Source organism: Eublepharis macularius, chromosome 7 (genome assembly GCF_028583425.1).
Source record: "Eublepharis macularius isolate TG4126 chromosome 7, MPM_Emac_v1.0, whole genome shotgun sequence".
In the NCBI taxonomy this organism is placed as follows: domain Eukaryota; kingdom Metazoa; phylum Chordata; class Lepidosauria; order Squamata; family Eublepharidae; genus Eublepharis; species Eublepharis macularius.
In genome coordinates this window covers 22550928-22574225 of record NC_072796.1, presented here as the reverse complement: position 1 = coordinate 22574225, position 23298 = coordinate 22550928, and the positions used below count along the sequence as shown (strand labels likewise).

Below are 23298 nucleotides of genomic sequence, written 5' to 3'. Positions count from 1 at the left end.
TGCAAGCCATCATAGCAACACTAAAATCCTGGACCCACTTCCAACACCAACTTTCAGTAGTATTGTGTGCAGTCAAACAGATACTTCTCTTTTTAAACGATTATGCCTTGAGGCAGTATGCATTACTGTCTTCTTTTTGCCTCATTCATAATAAATATAATCCTTGAGGCAGTGAGCCAATAACATATGAAACATCATTATATAATGATTTGTTGCAGCTGAGAAGCAAATTCCTGAGGTCATGTTCATATTGCTCTGATTTTGTATACGAATAGACTTTGCTTGCTTTACATGTGAATGGGCGGACACTTGTATATCAGGGTCGATTGTGGCTGCAATGCCATGAAATACAATAAAAACATCCAAGATAGCCAGATTCTGAAATTTCAGTTTCATTGAAATATGATTTGATTCCTCATCATCTCCCATGCCTTAAATATATGTTCATGGGGAAGGCATCTTAATCCTCTTTCTCTACCAGCCCAAACAGCAGGGGAGATGGGCTTCTTGGACTGGCAGAGGGAGGGAGCCTCTGCCTCTATTTCCCTATCCTAGGGAAACCCTTTTCTGTGTTGCAGGCAGGCTTCTGATATGGCAAGGAGCAAATGTAGCTTGCAGCGAAGATTCCACCTCTGTTCCTCCTCTGCTTTCCTTTATAGTGCAAGGAAAGCCTTTGGTCCAAGCAAGCCTGTGATGGCTGCAGTCCCAGAGATCAAAGTTGCTCAAGTTAACAATAGCCATGCTTTGAGAGGGTCAGAAGTCCCCCTCCCAACTCAAATGAGATGGTCCAATAATTCACAGGATGCAATGTACAGAAATGCCAATTTCTCTTCTCATAGTATCCAGCCTGCCAGTTAACATCTGCCTCTCAAGCCCTATACACTACTAAAAAAATAGTTACTTTTGTGTTTCCACCTATAGTCCTAAGAGATTTGACAGTCCAAGAGTAATTTGCCTTTTAATATATTGGAATGAAGTAGTATTGTTAGTTGAGCCAGTATGAAACAGAAGTTCCAGAAGCCTTTACTAGAGATGGGCACAAACTGGAAAAAAAACGAACCATGTGGTTCATGGTTCCTCATATTTCATGAACCACCAACCATGAACTTTCACAAACCTGCTCCTGGTTCGCGAACTGGTTCGTTTGGTTCATGAAAACGTCACATCCAGGTCAGAAAATTGTTACTTCCAGGCCAGCAGAAGTTCACTTCCGGGCCAGAAGGTCTGCAGGAAGTCCATCCCCTGTTGCCTAGGAAACTGATTGATTGGCACCAGGCTGTCTGCAGTGACTAACCAAAAAACGAACCAAACAAACCAGCCTAAAATTTCATGGTAGTTCGTCAGAAATGGGATCTGATAAACCCTGGTTCGCGAACCACAAACTGGCCTGGTTCGTGCTTAATTTTGGTTCGTATTTCAGCTCATGCCCATCTCTAGTCTTTACTCTTTTTCAGATAGTGTGAGCTTTTTAAAATGTCCTTTCCCCCCTCAAAATAAGTTGATTCATCTATTGCAGTCCATTGGAGGATTCAATAATGGTAACAGTTAACTCCCCTTGCCCTAACTGATTAAATCTTCTATATCCCACCAAGCAACCAAATTGCTAGGAAATCCCTGTGCTTGGACTTGGCAGGTGAGTCTATCAAGGAATGCAACTCTACAATTGAGGGGCACCCACCAAGAACAATGCTATAGCCCTTTCAAACTAGTTAGCTGCATAAAAAGTAAGCTTAGAGAGCCTTCCCTGTTGATCCTTAAAATCATGAAAGTGCACAGGATGGACTTTTAGATCCATCTGTTCAGGTTCTTCAGGGTTTTGTAAGACATTAACAATGGCTCAGTCCATGACAGAAAGGCACAAAGGTTTGTGCTGTAAGAATTAGAATATATGAATTTACATGTTTGCAATTTTCTTCACAATTTTATTCATAACTGATCATTTACCTGCAAACGACTATAACCAGTAACCTCTAATATTCCTATATACACACTTTTGCTTCTACATCTGAAAATATTTACTTGGTTATGTCATTTCAAAACATATGTGGACTCTGCCAGATAACATGATGAAATTTCATGTCTCTTACAATAAATCCACACAGTTCATTGATTCTTGGAGTCATAGCCTATTATGCACTATACAGTTTAAGAGAAAAGGAGGCAGGACTTAAATTAAGGTAGCATGGTGTCATGAGCTGGCCATGCCATGAGTGACTTTGGGTCTGTCACTACCTCTTGGCCTAACCTAACTTAGAGTGTTGCTATGAGAATAAAGTGGGGTGGGGGACTAGGTTGCCAGGTCCCTTGACTCCCTCGGCAGAGATTGGGAGCCTGGCACCTACTTCACTGTTCCCCCGGGTCCTTGTGTCACATGTGCGTGCTCCCAGCTTGTGAAATGATGTCACTTCTGGGAAGTGACATCATTGCATGGTCAAAGGGCAGCCCAGAAGCACTCCCATGCTCACCAAGGGCCTGGATTGGCTCACTGCGGGGCATGATTTGGCCCAAAATGGGCCCACTGCAGGGCACATTTTGACAAGAATTGGGCTGCTGTGGACACAGTGCCTGGGGGCATGTCATGCCAGCTGGGGAGGTGCCTTGGAAATTGCACCCTCCACCAGCCAAGTAAGTGGGTGTGAGGAAGAGGGGGGAGCAGGGAATCCATCACCCCAGGCAGGGGAATGGCAGCCCTATAGGGGACATATATCATATTGACTCCTTAGATTGGTGGCCATTTATGGTGTGGGACTTTCAAGTGGGATACCAAACCTGCTGGGATGTGAGTAGACATGGGCACAAACAGCATTAGGAATGAAAAAAAACCATGAACAGCCAATTTGTCTGTTCGCGAACAAGCCGTTCATGAGGCCCCATTCTAAACGAACAAGTGGTCCTTGCAAGCCTTGTTCATTGCCTTCGTCAGCTGTTCATCAAGCCAGACAGTCTGGCACCTGCAATCAATTCCCTTGGCAACCAGAAGCAGGGACTGAACTCTGTCTGAACTCCTTCTGGCTTTCCTTCTGGCTTTAACCCTTCAAAGTACTTCCAGCAGAGAGTCCCGTTTTTGCCACTGTTAAGAGAAAATGACAGCAAAGGGGGGGACACATAGATCATGCCTTTCCCTGGGTGCAATCTCTCTGAAACTTGGGAGGTCTCTGGAGGACAGTGACAACTATGTCCCCTGCAAATTTGGTGGGTATTGGACATTGGGAAGGTCAGTCTGTAACCCCTCAAAGTAGCTGCCTTCCAACAGGCAGTCCTGTTTTTGCCACGGTGAAGAGAAAATGACAGCAAAGGGGGGGACACATGGATCATGCCTTTCCCTGGGTGCAATCTCTCTGAAACTTGGGGGGTCTTCAGAGGACAGTGAGGACTATGTCCCCTGCGAATTTGGTGGGTATTGGACATTGGGAAGGTCAGTTTGTGGGGTGTTTAAAGGGCCCTGCCCCTTGCACATGGCAGGAAAGATCCCTTTAAACTATCAGCTGGCTGGCAGCAGGGGGGAAATCCCCCCTGCCACCAGCCAGCTGATAGTTTAAAGGGATCTTTAAAGGGCCATGAACAATGAACATGTTTGTGAACAGGGTCATGTTCTGTTCTTTATCCGTTGTTCGTGGATGGCAACGAACAACGAACAGCTTGTTTGGGGTTTTTTTTCCGTTTGTGCCCATGTCTAGTTGTGAGTCCAGGGAGAATTGCCATTGTTGTTGCTGTCTTTTAACAGGACAGAGTTTAGAGAGAGAGTCATGTCAACCATGCTGTAACAATCCCCAAGGGGCCACTGTTTGTTTTTAAGACTTGGGAAGTAATATTGAAGTGTGACCCAAAGTGCTCTCTGCCAGCTCCACTGGGAAAAAAGCTGCAGTTTTTTCTCTAAGATGCAGACAGTTATTCATGCCTTTGTAACGTGGAGGCTAAACTGCTGTGATGCATTTTACATAAGGCTGCCCTTGGTAATGATCTGGAAGTTCCAACTAGTGAAAAACATTACAGGCTGCCTTCCTAGTGGGGTGGATAATTGGGAGCACACAGCGCCATTGTTTCCTGTCTACTTTGGCTCCCTGTTGTCTTTTGTGCTCAGTTCAAGCTGCGGGTGATGACCTATAAAGCCATAAATGGCCTTGACCCAACTTGTCAGAAAAAATGACTCAGCTCTTGCATACCATCATGGCTTTTAAAATTTAGGAGGAATGGCTTTAAAGAACATCAGTGAACCAAGGCAGGACTGCAAGGGTAGCAGAGAGGCATTCGTGATACTTCTTTCAACTCTAGATTTCCCTTTCCCAGGAATTTTGCTAAAACCCAAGTCTAGGGGTCTCCTGGCAGATCTCTTTCCCCCTTTACTCAAAGTGACTTTCAGTGTCCAGAGATAGGATGGGTTAGGACTGTAATGCACTAAGGCTGGACTTTGGGATGGAAGTCTGGGGCCTGGGCCCCAGCTCAGCAGTCTGTCTTACATAAACAACCCTGAGAGTACCAAGTCCATTTCATGTTACAAATAAGGTAGAGCATCAATGCTCCTTGTAGATCACTAGGTCCAAACTCACAGTGGTAATGCCAAATTTCTTTTCTTCCCACAGCCACTCAACTATGAAAAAAAGAAATCCTATACTCTTAATATAGAAGGAGCAAATACCCACCTCGATTTCCGCTTCTCACACTTAGGACCTTTTAAAGATGTAACTATGTTGAAGATTATTGTTGGGGATGTGGATGAGCCTCCGATATTCACTTTGCCTTCCTATGTCATGGATGTTTATGAGAATGCCAAGATTGGGACTATTGTGGGCACAGTGACAGCACAAGATCCAGACAGTGCTAACAACGCTATAAGGTACAGTGCTATTAAAAGAATATATGGTGGGGGTGGTGTAAGCCTGGCCTGATTAATTTTTAAATGCAAGAAACTTTGACGTGAAGGCATTTATGGTTGTTGATTTTCTGTGATTGTTGAACTATAACTGTCAGTAGACAAGAGGGCTCCTCCGAGTCAGAAACAGCCAATATCAAAGAAGAAACCTCAAAGGTCAAAAGGAATAAATTGCTATTAAGAATTTTTAAATTTTGAAATGTATGTTTGAATTTCAAAGTGCAAAGTGCTAAAGTGTCTAGGTTGGACTCCTGATTGTATTTGTACATAATTGTATATTTGGATATTTATTGGATATTTATGGGATGATCTATTGATATTTATGTGTATTAATTATTAGAAATTGCATGTTGACACTTTAGCACTTTGCACTTTGAAATTCAAAAACACATTTAAAAATTTAAAAATTCTTAATAGCAATTTATTCCTTTTCACCTTCGATTTTTCTTCTTTGATATTGGGCTATAACTGTCAGCTTGCCAGTCTAATACACATTCCTAAGAAGGTAGGATTCAAGAACATAAGGTTGGAGCCATTTTTTAAAAAAAAAATCCATCTTCTCTTTGTCAGTGAAAAGAGTTGCCTAAATGAAAGGACCTTTGTCTCTCCCCTGACAAATAATAACGATAAAGGTCAAATAGAGAAAACATTCAATATTTCCCCTCGCCAGTTAAAAGGATAGTAGGCAGTAAGAACTTTGCCTGAGCCTTTGGAGAGCTTCTAGACTCCGCGCAGGCAAGTCTGACAATCCTCTGAGCTTCTAGACACAGACCAGGGAATTCTTTTCTCAGCATGGTACAGCATCGTATGTCTAAATAGTAGTCAGCTACGGAAGAGGGGGACGATGCACACCTAACTGCGTGCAGCTTCATGACATTTTCTAAATCATGTATTATGCCATCAATACCTATTTCTTACTAATAACTCTACTGAGAAACCTCATTCCAGAGACACAGACAGAATTGTAAGGCTGGTTGCTTGCACATTTCTCTCATGTTCTCTGGAGCGCTGCTGACGTGGACAGCAAACAGCTGGAGTAAACAGGAGCTATTTGTTTATATGAAAGTACAGCTATGTGCAAGGAGTACCTTTGGAGTGGGGGGTACCTCTTGCCCCTGGCAAGTAAACAGTAGACTAAATTCATCATATCCAAATACCGACACTGATAGTTTAGACTCTTCAGACAAGATGTCAGCTGAATGTAGTAAATAATCCATGAAATCACATTAGCATTGCAAAGGTCGGACTGGTAGAGTTACTTAATTCAAATGTTTAAAATGTTCCGCGTGTTAGCCTGCAACTTTATCTCTTCACACGGGGAAATTATATTGCTTCCTCTATTTAGATTGGACCCAAAGTTATGGTCTTTGTGCAGTGGTAGTTGTTGGTTGTTGTTGAAAATTGTGTTTGTTTATTACTGAGAATATAGAAGGAAATGGGAGAAGTTCTTTCTTTGAAAATATGTTGCTGTTTTTAAATATGTGAATTTGCTAGGTAAACAATCTCCCAGGTAGGATTAGAGAAAATCCTTTTAGCAAAACGAATCTAAATCCTAAATGTGTATGTGCTGCAGGAGTCTAATCCTTTTTATTATGAAATATATTCCTTTTATGCTGGAAACGAACTAGAAGATGCATCTGTTAATTTAATTGTATGCGTACATGTACGTTTATGTATAAATCTGGCTTCTGATGTGTGGTCTTCCCAATCCAGTTAATGGTTAGCTTGAAAAGTTACACGGTTTATATATATATATATATATATATATATATATATATAAAAACGCTCCAAAACAGTCTCATTTTGTGGGAATATGAAATGTTTGCTGTCAAACATGATCCACAATAATCGGTCGCCAAGTTATTCCATAAGCAACGGGGTATTCTTTTAGCTCAAGTAAGGATGCACATGGTGCCAGTGTGGTGCAGTGGTTAAAGAGCTGGGCTAGGATCTGGGAGACCCAGGTTTGAATTCCATGGAGGCTTGCTAGGTGACTTCGGGCCAGTCACACACACTCAACCTAATCTACCTCATAGGGTTCTTGTGATGATTGTTTTATTTTACTTATTTTATTTATAGTCTGTCTTTCTCACTGAGAAATAAATAAATGCAATCAACTACTGAGACATTTAATAGAAGAAGCTATGGACTGCAGAAATTCAAAAATAAGCATACTGCTGAATAAAGAGATGAAACATTGCTGAAACAAAGCAAAAGTAATTTGACTTGACATATTAAGTGACGTGGAAATTTCCCACCAGGAGTACGTCTGCATTCACAGGCAGTACCCAGTAGTATAGTCTACAGTCTTAACAAGGCATCTCTTTGAGCCATTTCTTACTCCATAGCCCTACTCCTGGAGTAAAGAGCCCTCCTGAATTATTCAATTTGCAAAGTTTGTGAAAAGCCAAATAATCAATCACAATCAATATCAATGAACAATCACAATTAATATCAATGAACAATACATAAGCAATACATGTAATGAATGCTCAGGAATAACACTGGTCACTGCTAGAAATTAAAGATGGGCACGATCCACATCACGATCGGGGAAAAAAACCCCCACGATAATGGCAATCGCGCAGTCGTGACCCGGTGGATCATGATTGTCCACGGCCAACGATCCAGCGATTGAGAGAGTCCTGGATCATTGTGTTCGGGCTCGGATCGGGGATCCAGACACTCAGGCGCCAGCAATCTATTCCCCTGGCAATGGAGCCAGGGGAAATGCCTGAGCTCGGTTTGGCCTCCTCCTGTCGCCCTGGAAACCCAAATGGAAGCCCAGCTTTCCTTGATCAGCAGGGCTTCCTTCCAACCACGGAGCAGCAAAGCAGTCACAAGTTGGGAGAAGACAGCCAGGGGAGGGAGGGGGAGGGGGGTGTTCTGTAGCCACTGGCACTCCAATCTCATCCCTGCAAACCCTGATAGGCAGCTCTGATGGCCAAACACAGACCTCCTGTGTTGCTGAATGGGACCTGAGGGGAGGCGGCTCATCGTCGCCTCCCCGTGCCCACCAGGCCTGGTGGCCGCCGCCGCCACCCACCTTCCCACATAGCTGGGAATAGCACTGTGGCCCGCTTTGGCCTCCACGATCCACGGATTGGGAACAGGAGATGCTCGGTTTGGATCGTTAATTCGGGATCGTCGCCGGCACTGATCCACAATCAGCTGGATCGTTAATTTTTTTTTGGATCGTGCCCATCTCTACTAGAAATCACTCAGAGTCCTAATTAAATCCATGCAGTTATACAGTAGGTATAGTCAGATAACAGCCGCAGGAATCAAGTGCAAAACACAAGTTCTTTTCAGTCAATAAAGATGTGTTATTCGTCTGTGCAAGCTGTTTGTGAAGAACTCCACTTGCCGCGGGCATTCAAAAGCCTCCAATTAACAGCCACACCTATGCTCTACAGACTGTAGGCCTCGTCTGTTTCACACCACAGTCCTTTTTCAAGAGCAATAAATCGTGCAACAAACATTAATCCATTCAGATACAATTTACAAAGAGCCCAGTCAGCTTATTCCATACAGCATTTCATTCTGACCGCAATTACTTCTGTCTTTCTTAACTAAGTCAACCATGGTCAACTGAACGCCATTGAAGGTGAGAAGCCAAATGTCCTTCAAGATCTCTGCCTTTCCAACCAGCATCACTTCTATCTTGTCTGAGTTCAATTCAATTTGTTTCCTTTTAGCCATTTCACCAGAGCTATCAGGCAGCAGCAGAAGGCCTCTGCGGCAGCACCAGAAGATTTTAATAGTGAGAGGTGGGCAGGGGGAGGGGGTCATCTGTATATTGATAACATCCAATTCCAGAGCTACAAATGATTTATCAGAGGATTTACATAAAGGATATAGAAGAGGGTTATAAATGAAGTAACTAAAATCAACAACATATAAATAAAATAAATATCCCTGGTTATCTACAATCTTTGTTAATTTTATCGCAATTGAAACTCTTTTTGCTTCCTTCAAAATTCCTTCGATATTTCACCTCAGGAGAAAGCATCAATTTCTCTACAAATATGACTTTAGGCAACATGGAACTCTCATGAAAAATGTTCGTGGTCTTAATTAAATTCTTTTGGCTTTCCTTGAAAATTTCAGATGTTTCACTTAAGGAGGGTCTGCTAAATTGACTTCACATTTTGCTTCAGGCAAAATATCTGTGGTAGTTAATAGAAAAGGTGTTGCTAAACTGATACTTATCATCCCATTCAATGCCTTTAAGAGAAATACTGCCTATGCCCTCTAGGGTTGCCAAGCCTCCTTACCCTCTGGGTGGGAAGTTGGAGATCTGACACTTACCTGAGTGTTGTCCTTGCGCATGCCAGGGCTGTGCAATGGGCCTTTAAGAGTGCTCCTGCACTCCACAGCTGCCTGATTCAGCCCAAATTGGGCCGCTGTGGACTATAGGAGCATTGTTGTGGGTGGTGCAACAGGCCCTGGAGTGCTCCTGCACTCTGCAGTGGCCTGATTTGGGCTGAAATCGATCTACTGCAGCACATGGGAGTGTGCCGTGCCACCTGGAAGTGCACCCTGGGAGGTGCATTTCCCCACCTTTCCCCCTGCCAGCCATGTAAGTAGGGGCGGGGAGTGGAAGGTGGGAGCGGGGGATCTCCTGCTCCCAGTGGGGGACTGACAACCTTAATGCTCCCCATTCTGTACTAGTTTTTGCTGTGGCTAGAATTGGGGGCTGGAATGTGTACAAGGTCTTCTGTGTACAGGTGTACAGGAGGTAATTTTAATTTCGTCTACGGTGTTGAAGGAATTAATAGATTGGATGGAACCAGCTTGTGCATTGGTGCAGAATAAAGGAAGGCCCCTCTTTGACTATCAGAAAGGCTGTGGTAGGGAGCATGGGACCTTCATAAAGAAAAGTTATGCGGGATTGGGGCTACAGTAGGAAAGGGGGGATTAGGGGAGATGATGTAAAAAAGCTGGCTTGATCCAGCATAATATTTTTACAATTTAGGAATTCCCCTCCAAAATTATTTGTCCTACACTGGTGGGTATGTAGGATAATACAAGTATCCATATAGTTTATTCGGATTACTTTCAGTGTATTTTGATATCTAAAGCTGTTAACATTTAATTTATATTTTTCCTTTCCTTTTTTCCTCTTTTCCCACTTTTCCTCCTTTTAGACTAGCTTTTTTGAATTTTACATAATACACTAATCCATAGAATTTTAATAGACCATTTAATACCTGCTTCCATTCACTTTTTTTTCATTTATTTCCTCACCTTTCTCCTGAAAGCAGCTTAAATTGTTCTCCCCTCCTTAATTTTATCCTCACAAGAACCCTGTGAGGTAGGTGAAGCTAAGAATGTGTGACTGGCCCAAGGTCACCCAGCAAGGTTCCATGGCAAAGTGCAGGATTTGAACCTGGGTTTCCTGTATCCTAGTCCAACACTTTAAACCTTATACTATGCTGATAAGCCACTGTTAGGACAAACTTAATACCATTTTTTTAAATCTACCATTTTACTAAAGATACTCATTGCCACCTCAGTTGGAAGAATGAGACAGACACAGGTTATTGGTATAAATGGCTGCTTTATTAAACATAGCATCAACATTAAACTGCGGCAAGGGCAAAACTATGTGGTACAGGTCAAGCCACGGGGTCACCTCTGACCACCGCCTTGACCTGTATGGGCGAGCCCCACTGCCCCGGGTGTAATCCATTCATAGAATGGCCTCGGCCCGGCCGGCCAGGCAAAGGGTTCCCCCTCAAGCTCCTAAAGCCTCAGCCGTACAGCATGAGGGAAGGACTTGCACCTGGGGTTCCCTGGAGGCGGTCTGCACAGGTGGTGGTAGCCATGAAGCATACCATCCCTCCTGAGAGACCCCATTCCCCACCGATGGGGAATTGCCAAAGGGGGGCTCACCAGCCCGCTCCCTATTTCCCAACTTTCTCCTGCCAGGGGAGGGGCCACAAGGCACCACACCTACAAACACCTCAAACCTCTGCTTCAGTACAAGGTAGGCAAACCCCCCCCCCCACTACAGCCAATCGGGGGGGCAGGCAAAAATTCCTACCTGGCTCTAATAAGCAACCGGCTAATCCTGAACTGAAACAGGGAGAGGAGGGTGGGCCGATCACTCGGAGCCACTGAACAGGGAAGGGGCAGAGATGCCTAATGGCTCAAACTCTGCCCCGCCCCCTGAAGACCCGGATGGCCAGGAAAAGTCTGCCTTCTTCCATCCGAGGAGGCAAACTACGGCCCCACGGCCAAAGCCACTCGTGGCTGCCGTGGATGGCCGCATTATGCATGCTAGTTGTATTATTCCAGCTGCTTTTCATACATGAAAATGTCTGTTGTTAGCATGTTTCAGGGTAGCTGTGTTGATACGCTATAGAACAGCAAGATTTGAGTCCAGTAGCCCCTTAAAAACCAATAAGATTTTCAAGGTATAAGATTTTGACAGTCCAAGCTCTGTTGTATCTGATGAAGGGAGCTTTTGACTCTCAAAAGCTTAAACCTTGAAAATCTTGTTGAACTTTAAGGTGCTATTGGACTCGAATCCTGCTGTTGTAGCTGCTAGCCAACAATTGTCTTCTGTCTCTTACTTAAAGGAATATGTACCTGCATGACAAAGCCTTGCCAGTAGTTTTCACGAGGACATGTTTCCAAAGTGGAAGGGTGCTTTGGTAAAGCCAAATGCTATGTTACTGTCTTTTATCCTTCTTCTTTTAAAACTACATTTTTCATTCATTTTTAATAAATTGGTTGGCGAAATCTCTTGGTGAAGCTTGACTTTTATGTAAATTGTACCATCCTCCCAATGTGCTCGCCTAAGCATGAAGCCTTTTCCAGGCAGCAGAAAAGACTTCCTGTAGCTGAAAATTCGTTGCACTGAAGAACATTTTTGCCCTTAGCTAAGCAGAGTGGTAAGATGCAACCCACCATATGGAAATGGCCAAGGACCAGTCAAGTGAGCATGGCATTATGTCATGAAGCATTCCGCTTACTTGGTTACAATACCTGCATGCTTTAGTTCCAGATTCCATCCCTATTGTTGCCTTTGCCAGTTAAAGGATCTGGGAAGTCCTTTGATCAAGACTTTGATTTGCATCCAGACAAAATTTCCCAGTGGCAGAACCGATCTTTCCTGCCCCCCACCCCTACTGCACTGAACTTCATGGAATGCTACTCCTGGAGAATGACATGAGGGGGTCTCTTCAGTGGGAGGGGGGTGGGCATTGCCAATTTAATATGGATTCAATCCTTTGGAAAGTTGTGTTAGTAAGAAAGGTCGATAGTGAGCTAGAATGGTCATTGGTCTGACTCAATGTAAGGCAGCACTACATTTGTTGTGGAGACCCAGAACTCAGTGAAACCACCTGTGGTTTATGTGTGCCTGATGTTCCAGTCAAAACAACGTCAGACAATAATTCTGGGAAAGAATTCGGCCTGAGACTTTCTTAAGCCAAGAAACCCATGGTCTCATTTATATGCAGCATTGATGTGTTCAAGGTTAAATGCTTATGAAAAGGATGACTAAAGCAGTAGCTCATTTGATATAATATTCTAGCTATCCTAATGGTACTCACTAACTATGAAATGCAAGTTCCACGAGCTTGTATCTGATCAGTATCACACCGTGTTCTGTACCTCATGGCAATGCTGGCTACAAGCCAGTTGGGTTACTGAGAGAAATCTACTGAAGGCTAATGCTAATCCAAAAAAAACTTTTAATAAAGATTTCTCATAATCTGTTGTGTGAGTCCTGGTTGGTTTGTAAGGGCATTCCTACAATAAAAGTAAGAGATACCCATGGGATTGTATGCTTACGAGTCTTTTGGGTTTTTTTTTTTTGCATTGGTGTATGATGTTTGATTGGTTGGTTCCCCATAGGCAGGGTTTAGAGGAAGAGTCATGTCAGCCGGGCTGTAACAATCCCCAAGGGGCCACTGTTTGTTTTTAAGACTTGGGAAGTAATATTGAAGTGTGACTCAGAGTGCTCTCTACCAACTTCACTGAGAGCTGTAGTCTTTTCTCTTAGATGCAGTTATTCATGCCTTTGTTACATCGAGGCTAAACTGCTGTGATGCATTTTACATCAGGCTGCCCTTGGTAATGATCTGGAAGTTCCAACTAGTGAAAAACATTACAGGCTGCCTTCCTGGTGGGGTGGATAATTGGGAGCACACAGCACCATTGTTTCCTGTCTGCATTGGCTCCCTGTTGTCTTCTGGGCTCAGGTGCTGGTGATGACCTATAAAGCTGTAAATGGCCATGACCCAGCTTGTTTTTAAAACATGACACCATCTGTGCATGTAAAGTGCTGTCAAGTTACAGTAAACTTATGGTGACCAGATAGGATTTTCAAGGTAAGAGACAAACAGAGGTAGTTTGCCATTGCCTGACTCTGCATAGCGAACCTGGGCTTCCTTGGTGGTCTCCCATCCAATTACTGACCAGGTTGCCCCAGCTTAGCTTTCGAGATCTGATTAAATCAGGCTAGCTTGGGCCATCCAGGTCAGAGCCCATCTGTACATGAGTACCCTTAAACTTGAGCCAATCCAGGAATTTTGGTGCTCCTCTCAACTCTAGAATTCTCTTTCCCTGAAGATTTGCCCAAAATCAAGTCCAGGCATCTCCCGGAAAACCCCCTTTCCCCCTCTGCTAATACTGGCTTATGGTGTCAGGGATAGGATGGGATGGAAGTCCAGGCTGTGGTTCAAGGCTCAGCAGGGGCCCATAAAAGCAGGCTGCAGCTTTGCATTAAATGTATACATTGTATTTTACATTAATTTATTTGTTGCCATTGCTTTCATGATTTTATTCTGTTTTATTGCTGCTGCTTTCATCGTGGTAGATTATTTATTACATTACGAATCGAATTGAATTGAATACCTTTATTGGCATAACAGGACATACATATGCACAGTCAGCAAGGAAACAAAAAAAATCCTTTGCCCCATCACTTAAATCATTCTTCTCCTTTTCGATGCAGAACAGAGAAATTTAGCCACAGATCATTGAGTCTGTGGCTACATTTCTCCGTTGTGCATCGAAAAGGAGAAGAATGATTTAAGTGATGGGCAAGGTATTTTTTTTTTGTCTCCTTGCTGACTGTACATATGTATGTCCTGTTATGCCAATAAAGGTATTCAATTCGATTCGATTCGTAATGTAAAACGTGTGTCTTACTGTAGTCCGATTGACCTTCATGATTTTGAAACAAAAGTTCTAGATAAATGGCATGGATATCACAATACAATAAGCAGTACAGGAGAACATGTTCAGTACTTTCTATATCCCTCAAGCCACAGGCACAATACCTTGTGGAGTAAGGAATTTTCTTAAACCTTCCATGGAGTACCGCAAAGGAAGAAAATTAAAGTACGCTAACATAAATGCTCCCCGAAGGTGAGGGGAAGTCAAACCAGAAAAATACTCTGCCAAAGAACCGTTAGAGTATTTATTACATTACATTAAAGATCAGCCCCTTTGTAAGACCATTATATCCAGAGTCAAAAATTACTAATGTTTCTTATAATTTTTTCACTGGATAGACAAAAATCGGGTTCAACCAATAAAAGTGAGGATTCTGCAATATATTGCTAACCAACACCAACTCTTGGAGTAAGGTGTGACACATGAAGGATTTCTTCCAGTGGCATCATTCTGTTCCTCTGCACTATGCACCCAGAATCCATTGAAGGAAGGAAATGGAGGAATAAAGAGAGAGAGATTAGGAGGCGGAGGGATGCTCACCCATTTCTACCCACAGTCTATATCTGGTCTCTCCCTGCTAAGCCAAGGTGACCAGGGCCACAGACTTCCACCTGGATGTACACCCCGATGGCACCAGTATTGTAGTAATTGATTCATGGGATACCCTGTTTGCCTGACACAGTGGCACAAACTTATTTAATTTTCAGCATCCGCTTAAGACTGATTCATATTCCCAGGCTTTTTGTTGAGTTTTGTTTTAACCAGCCTTTTTCACATTACTCCGACCATTCTGGCATTTAGTTATTTTATATTGTTGCCTAATACTATTTTATATTGTCACTGCTTAAATATGGCTTACAATTTCAACTGCTCTTTATGAGATACAGTTTGTATAGTTTATTTGCTGCCATAGCTGTCATGATTTTATTCTATTTTATTGCTGCTGCTTTCATCATAGTAGATTATTTATTAATGCTAGGGGTTGTTTAATCCTAGATAGTGTTTTCACATGTTGAGATCCATCCAACTAACAGAGTGGATTATAATAATTTAATAAATAAAACATAAGACCATTATCTTCTCTTTGTGCTACAGTTTTTACCTTTCTGAGGCTACCGCTTCTGCAAGAGTTACTATTCTTGGATGCTACTATTCTAGTAGGTTATATTATAATGAGAAAGACTGAATTGCTTTGCATGCTCTTAGTTGTCTTGCAATTAATTAGACGTAGCTGTGACTGATTACCGATGGAGAGCCTTAAGTGATCTCAGTATTTTTACAAATTGCATTAGGAATTATACTCTACTGTACACATAACTGGAAGTAAAACCTGGTAAATACAGGGAATATTTCCATATGTAACACAACAAACCACATGCTTCTAATACCATTTCTGTATCACATCTGCTTTATTTCCAGGACATGTGGAGTGCATATCCCAGATTAAAGAAACCTTGCACAATTTAGAAAGCTTTTTTTCTGTGCACTGCAAAGTGTTCATTTTATGAGGAGTTAGTGGAGCATGTAGGAGAGTCTTATTGCTGCCTCTGGCTTTCCACTTTGTCTAATTGTTGTGCAGTATTACCTAGTAAGAAGTGATATATTGCAGTACTTAAGTTACCTGCTCCTGTTGGCGATTTAGAAAAGCCATTTTCCATCTGGGTTTGTTTTATATGGAAGTTGTGATGGACAAACCCAGTTCACCTAAGTTAGAATCAAACTAATAAACATCTGTTCCATCATGGTCAATTAATGTGTTTTATATCTAATTCTGAACCTGGCTTCCAGCATGTGAGTGAAAAAATCTTCACAATGGGGCCAGATAAGGACTGGGGCAATTTTTCTGTAAAACTCTTGATAGTCTTGAACAACAATTTTTGGCAGTGTGAGGGGTAACCACTCGAGCAATATTTCTCTGCCACCATTGCATCTGCAGGGTGTAGACCTTCAGAATTCTTCCTGATGGTTGGGGTCTTGTCTCCCTCTCCCACCAGGAGGGTAAGGGGATCTGGCAACCCTAAACTCAACCCTCCCCAGGTTCCAACCCCCAAATCTCCAGGAATTTCTGAACCCAGAGCTGGTAACCCTAACTACTCTGCATCCTGCCACGATCATTTTGCTAATAATTTTGTAGATAAATCTCACATCTTTTCCAGTTTGGACTCTACATTAGCAGTGACTGGATTGGATGGTTCTGGGGTACTTATTTGTCCAGTTTTCTGGGATACCTTTCAGCTTGTCCAGTCTGAAGATGTGAACAGGTTTCTTGGAAGTTAGAGAACTTCTACATGCTTGTATCACGCTTGCCCCTCTTATGGGCTGCTTAAATCTGCAGGGGAAGCTGCAAGACTGGATCTAGGAGACAGTAGATGCCTCCCTGAGAGAAGGGCAGTCATCCCTGCTCTACGTCCATTCCTAAAGAAACCTACTCTGGATCCAGGAGAGTGGAATAACTGTCATCCCATTTCAAATGTACCATTCTTGAGCAAGGTGATTGAACAAGACTTGGTTGGGCAACTTCAAGGATTCCTGAATGAAGTGGAATATTTGAATCTATTCCAATCTGGTTTCTGGTCTGACCATGGGACTGAAACGGCCTTGGTTGCCCTGGTGGATAACCAGTGCCGAGAGAAGGACAGGGAAAGTGAGAGCCTGTTAATTATCCTGGATGTCTCAGTGGCTTTTGATACCATCCTTCTGAAATATCTGTCGGGGTTGGGACTGAGAGGCACTGTTCTGTGGTGGTTTCGCTCCTACCTCAAAAGTAGGATCCAGAGTACGGTGCTGAGGACTCCTGTGTTCCACCCCTTTGCCTCTGGCCTTCAGAGTCCAGCAAGATTCCGTCTTGCCTCCCATGCTTTTCAGCTTCTACATAAAGCTGCTGGGAGAGATTGTCCATAGATCTGGACTGTGGAAATCATGAACAGGTGCCTGGAAGCAGTTTTGTAATGGAAGAGATCTAACAAACTGAAACTTAATCTCGACAAAATGGACGTGCTACTGATGGAGAAAAGATCTGACCCCCAAAATTGGTATCTTCTGTTCTGGATGGGGTGGTGCTTCCCCCAAAGGAGCAGATTCGTAGTTTGGAGGTGCTTCTGGACCCAGGCCTCCTGTTGGATAAACAGATGGCACCAGTGGCCTGGAGTGCCTTTCACAAGCTTCAGTTGATGAGCTAGCTGTGGTCATTCCCCATCAGGAAAGATTTTGCCACTGTGGTTCATGCCCTCATAACATCCAGATTAGATTACTGCAGTGCTCTCTCAATGGGGCTGCCCTTGAAGATTGTCTGAAAACTACATTTGGTACAGAATACTGCAGGCCTATGACCCTGGAACGGGGCATAGAGACCACATCATTCCAGTCTTGTTTCATCAACTCTGGCTTCCAATTTGCTTCTGGGCTGAACTCAAGGGGCTGGTATTGATCTTTAAAGCATTATATGGATTGGAGCGAGCATTCTTGAAGGACCTCTTTCTCTCATATGAACCCACCTGTCATCTCTGGTCATCTTTGTAGGCCCTGCTTCAGGTGCCTTCACCATTTGAGGCTAGACAGGTGGCAACCTGAGAAAGGACCTGCTCGGTCATGGCATCAAAACTTTAGAATGCCCCAGGGAGATTTGTCTGTTTCACTCTGTTGTTGTCTTCTGCCAACAAGTGAAGACCTTTTGTTTCATGTGGCATAGCCCCAATAACTGTTATTGGCCTCCTTCCTGGATTTAGTGTTGTATATTTATGTGTTTATATGTTTTATTGAATTATTTTATAGATTATTTCAAATGTTGTTTTAATGTTCAAAAGTTTTAATGTTTTCCTGCTCACTGTCTTGGGGATCCTATACAGGAAGATAAATTATATTAAAATAAAAAACCAAAAACACTTTTCTAATAGCAGTATATATCATTGTAAGAAGGCACATGAGTTGTCATTATTCTCCCTGCATGCTTGCAACAATTGGTTCCTTTTCCTTTCTCTGCCCTGAAACAAACAAACAAAAACAATTTTTGCCACAACCATTTTCTTCCTTACACTTGCATTTCATCATTAGTAGATTAGTTATCTAGGCCTTCTCTATAAGTGTGGCTTGAGCCTACCTGTTCATCTCATGGTTCTATCCTAAACAGATTTACACCCATTTAAACCCATTGTCTTTGATAAGCTTGGAAGGGTGCCACTATGCTTAAGATTACATTGCAAATTTTCAAATGTTCCATTAAAGATTCAGATCTGGATCTGGTTGTTAGTAGTCAGACACCCTCCCAACACTGCAAGGACAGTTTATAGATATGAAATATCATAAACCCCTTGCCATAAGTCCTATACACTGCCTGGCCCCATGCAGAGCAGATGCCAGCTGGCCTGGAGACTTGAAAGTCATAGTTAGGAGTCATAGGGGGATGACTGACTGATGGCCCCCACACCCCAGAAAAAAGCAGCAATAATGAGGCTTCCTGAGAAAACTCCCTGCCTAATCCCACCAATGCCTTCCTCTACATCCCCTCTCCCACTTACCTAATCAAAGCTATTCAGCACATCTGATAGCCTTTCCATCTGGTACTTACCAAATCATCAAGCAATATTTTCACCTATAGTCCATACCAGATAGTCATGTCAAACTTTTCCCTAGTTATTGTCCTACCTTCAGAAAAGCCATTAAACTATTGTTTGGTGGGGGGGGGGGGGGCGCAAGAGATCAGTTTTGCCCCAGGGTATATTTTGCCCAATAATTGGGCTTCCCAGCCATGTGCTCTGTGTGCATTTGTTCTGGATCCATATACCTTCACTCAAGTTCACTTGAGCCTTCTCTTCTCCCTGTGAAATGCAGGTCATTTTGCTTTTGCTTCCATAGATCCCTCCTTCTTCAGGACTGGTAATTATCACCCTATCCCAAATTACTCTCATTTTCGTCACTGTTTTTTTATCTTACTCTGTATGTATGCTGTGGGGGTTTTCTGTATGCTTGCCTTTTATTCCTCTGTTAATAAAGAAGTCTTTCCAGTTGAACACCTGCCTGTGTATTTGAAAGTTCTCTAAGGAAACAATCCCCGTAAACATTGGTGGAGATTCCTAGTTACCCCCCCCCTTGCTTTAATGCTAATTCCCCAACCAATTAAGGAGACCTCTTATTTGGGTAATACTGTGGAGCAAAAGTAACTGCTTGATTTCACTGCCCCCCTGTAGTTTTCTATGACCCCTGATACTAGGCCTCATGGGCTTATGGGTCCCCAGAAACTTCGTTAGGCATTGAAGTGGAAGCTGGAGTGACAGGGAGGTATTGGCATAAAGTATGCCTTCTTTGAGAAGTACCCTATCTGGGCAGGAATGGAGGCTAAGATCCAAACTTCCTTTTTGAAATGTTATGAAGCATAGTCAGTTTAGCCATTGAGTTTAACTAAACAGAGCGGGATCACAATTTGCTGCATCTAGAGAAGTTTTCAGGGTAGCATTTCATTATCAAATATTTCTTGAAGACTTTGAAGAAAATTAATACCTGTATCTGTTCAGGAAGATTGCCAAACAAGTGCTATTTATTGAAATAGTTCCAGTCCATTCAAGCTGCCAAAGAAGAGTGAAAGTCTAAACAATTTCAGTGAATGAACATCTATGTCTTTTCATCTATGCATAAATTAAGCTTTCAGAAGTGAGTTGTAAGAAATGCATGAGACAACATTGGCTATGTTTCCTGTTTTATTTTGTCTAATGAATCTGCTTGTATACTCTTCACATATCATTCCAACTCTGAGCAGGATGATTATTGTTATTCCTTAAGGTAAAGTCATTAAGTGGAGGCTTTTCATCCCATCAGATGAGAATTGCCCCTGTTTAACAGTTTAAAGAAAAGACATGCCTCAGTGAAGCATCAGACTTTGGAGGGTATCAGCAAAACCTCATTTCTGGTTGTCTAGACCAGACTTATAACCTACATGGCTGGCCTGCCCGAGTAACTTTGGCTCAGGACTGTAAGTTTCTACTAGACATGGGCATGAACCGCATTACGAACCAATAAAACCCACAAACCACCTGATCGTCTGTTCGCGAACCAGTGGTTCATGAGGGTCCATGGCCAATGAACCAGCGTTCATTGGAAAGCCCGGTTCATTGTGTTCGCCTGCAGTTCGTGAAGCCAGACAGTCAGGCACCATCAATCAATTCCCTTGGAAACGGAACTGGGGGAATGCCTGAACTCTTTCTGCACTCCTTCTGTCGCCCTGAAAACCCAAATCGAAGCCCAGTTTACCTTGATCAGCAGGTCTTCCTTCCAACCATGGAGCTGCAAATTGGTTACAATTGGTTACATGGGAGAAGACACTCAGGGGGAGGGAAGGGGAAGGGGGTGTTCTGTAGCCATGGGCACTCCAATCTCATCCCTGCAAACCCTGATAGGCAGTTCTGACGGCCAACACCTCGTACACTGGGCCAATGTCAACTGGTGGCTCTAATTGTATTGAAAGGGATTTTCCTGGGGGCCTCAGATTGGAGAGGGTATAACTCCAAGATCCCTATTGCAATCTTGACCAAACTTGGGTGCTGGCTGGAGGAGAGCCTGCTAAACACTCCTTGGGAATATGGGCTCTTTAAGTCCAACGGGGGCCGTTCTGACGCCCACAAATCATGAACCTCAAACCGGTTCGTCAGTGGGAAAAGTTTGTTTCAGTTCGTTAGTTCGGGTTCGTCGGTGGCACCGAACCATGAACCACTGGTTCATTAAAATTTTTTGGTTCATGCCCATGTCTAGTTTCTACAGGCCTAGTTTGGCCTAGCCCCTGAGAAAGGAATGAATAGGCTTCTTGATTAATTGCACCTGCAGCCTGTTGTTCCCAAGGGAAGATGTCCTTGGGTGGAAGGGAGTATCAGCTCCAGCTACCTGTCCCAGTTTCTCATGCTAGCAATGCTGTTATTCAAGTGTGCCCTGATTGGCTGACACCTCTTGAAAAGATGGCTTCTCACAGCATTGTGAATCCAGTCTAGCCAGAACCATTCTACCAGCACGTGAGAGGTTTTGCTCCATGCCAGATGCTGAGATGACCAGAGCTGCCTGGCATGGTTTGGACTTTGTTTTCTGTTTGTGAATATGAGCAACGCCTGGTAGCTACCTCAGAGAATTCAAGTTAGCGAGCATTTTATGTCTAGGCAGATAGTCTTAAGTTAGCACGGAAAAGCTGTTGTTATTTTCATTTGCCGTTTGTTCTGGGCTTCAATAGAGTGGTTCCTGCCCTGTATACACTCTTCCTAATCTGAATTTAATAAACAAAATATATTTCACTTCTGATGTCAAGAGTTACTGACTGAATTGTGTGCCTGTACTCCCAGAAATGAACCTGGAGGCTGAACAGTGTCCGGGGTCAGCAGCCCAGCCCCCGGACTTGCTGACAGGCAGCGGCAGGGGGCAGCCGGGAGACAGCAGTTCAACCGCTCTGTCTGGCAAACAGAGCCAGAACCTGCCTACTCCAGGGGGAAGGGGCGAAAGGCCAAAGCCTCAGAAGGCTAGAGGGAGCAGGGAGAAGCCAGCTAGTCCCACCCCCCAGGGGGAAGAGAGGGGGCTAAGCAGGCTAGAGGAAAAGGGCCAAGGCAGGGGGAATAGGGACACAGCAACAGCCCGAACAGAGCCCTTACCTTCCAAGGAGGAGAAGCAGCCACTACAGCCCAGAGCCACACCCTGGCTAGAGGACAGCAGCCTGGCTCAGGAGGTGCTAGGAGCCAAGCCCCTCCAGGTGGAGCTGCCACAGGCATTCTGGGGGAGGAGATGGGTAGCCCCGCCCGGCCTCAGTGAACAGGCAGCACAGAAGCTGGCCAGGGCAGCTCCTCGCGAGCAAGGCCAGCCAGGCTCAGCAGCACAGAAGCCGGCTGGGGCAGCTCCTCGTGAGCAAGGCCAGGCAGGCTCAGCAGCACAGAAGCCAGCTGGGGCAGCTCCTCGTGAGCAAGGCCAGGCAGGCTCAGCAGCACCGAAGCCGGCTGGGGCAGCTCCTCATGAGCAAGGCCAAGGAGACCTCAGCTGGGGATGGCTCGCATTCAATCCCACCCTGCCAGCAAGGCAAGGAAGCCAAGAAGGGATTAGTGGTAGGAGGGAAACACCTGAGGGAAGGCACAGCTGGGCCAAGTCAGGAGATGGCACAAGCCTAGAAGGAGGGCGGGGCGGGGAAAGGAAGCCCTATATAAGGTGGCTAGGAAGAGCTCTGAGGTGGTGGGTGTGAGTGAGGAGTGATGATGTGGAGTGAGAGCAGTAGGATGCAAGGGTGGAGGCTTGGAGGAGAGTGCTGGAAGGAGGAGATGAAGGAGGATGCAGGGGGTAAGCAGGCCAGGTTGAGCAGGCCAGCAAGTGGACTGAGAGGGAGTCTGGGTGAGGTATACTGCCCCTCCTTCCACAGAGCAGGGTCCTGCAGAATCCCTGGCCCCCCTGTGACATCAGGAGCAGACCGCCCAGTGCCATGCCCAGCGGCAGTCGCGGCAAGCCCTGACAAACAGTCTCAAACTTAAGGACCAAATTGCCTACAAGGCTGCTAAGGGTCTCAAGTGGCTGTTGGATCAGCGCTTGGGAATGGTAGCCAGGGCTGTCAGGGTCTAGACACTGGTTAATGAAGAAAATACTTGGTGCCTCCCTCAGTTTTCAGCCAAGATTAAGCTGGTTTTCAGTCAAGATTAAGCTGGTCTGAACACTGAGGGAAGTTCATAATTACTCCAATTGTTAACAGTAATCTTCAATGAAGTATTCTTCTGAAAGACACTCTTTGCCAATCTCCTCCTCTATGTTCCCTCATTCTGTTTGTTACCTTCTATTCTTTTCAAGGCCTTCACTTTCAGCATTAGGCAGAATGCCAGCAACAGAAAGAAACTACAAAGAGCTTCTTAGTCTTGCTTTGAGGCTATTGTGGTTTTGTATGTGTTGACCATCCCAGTAATACTACTTCTTGGAGGCAGAAGAGGATGAGATACATTTTTCTGCTTTCATAATTCATGTTAAGAAGACATCCTGTATTATATCACACAGAAGATGAGCCATCAAGAAGGTGACAGCCGATAATTAGCAATGCACTTGCCTTTCCCCCACAACTTCCCATGTTTAGTCAAATAAGCCCGACATGTAGAGCATCTCATGCTTAATTTAAGTGTGTGTTGCTGTCTGAGACTGACAGCCTCCGGCAATATTTTCATGGATCATAAACCACATCCAGAGTTTTGCTTCAAGGAGCATATTTCACAAAAAGGAAAAATCAATTGCACATCCTTTTGTAA

The 23298-nt window shown here is 44.0% G+C and overlaps 1 protein-coding gene across 2 annotated transcripts in view; it reads left to right on the top strand.

Moving 5' to 3' along the window:
* The window catches only part of CDH18 (cadherin 18), a 284990-nt gene that overhangs the window by 200187 nt on the left and 61505 nt on the right, over nt 1-23298 (top strand). For both annotated transcript variants that reach the window (XM_054985367.1, XM_054985366.1), the window contains exon 6: nt 4581-4834. In XM_054985367.1, coding sequence (XP_054841342.1) covers nt 4581-4834 — 254 coding nt within the window. The remainder of the gene's footprint in view (nt 1-4580; nt 4835-23298) is intronic.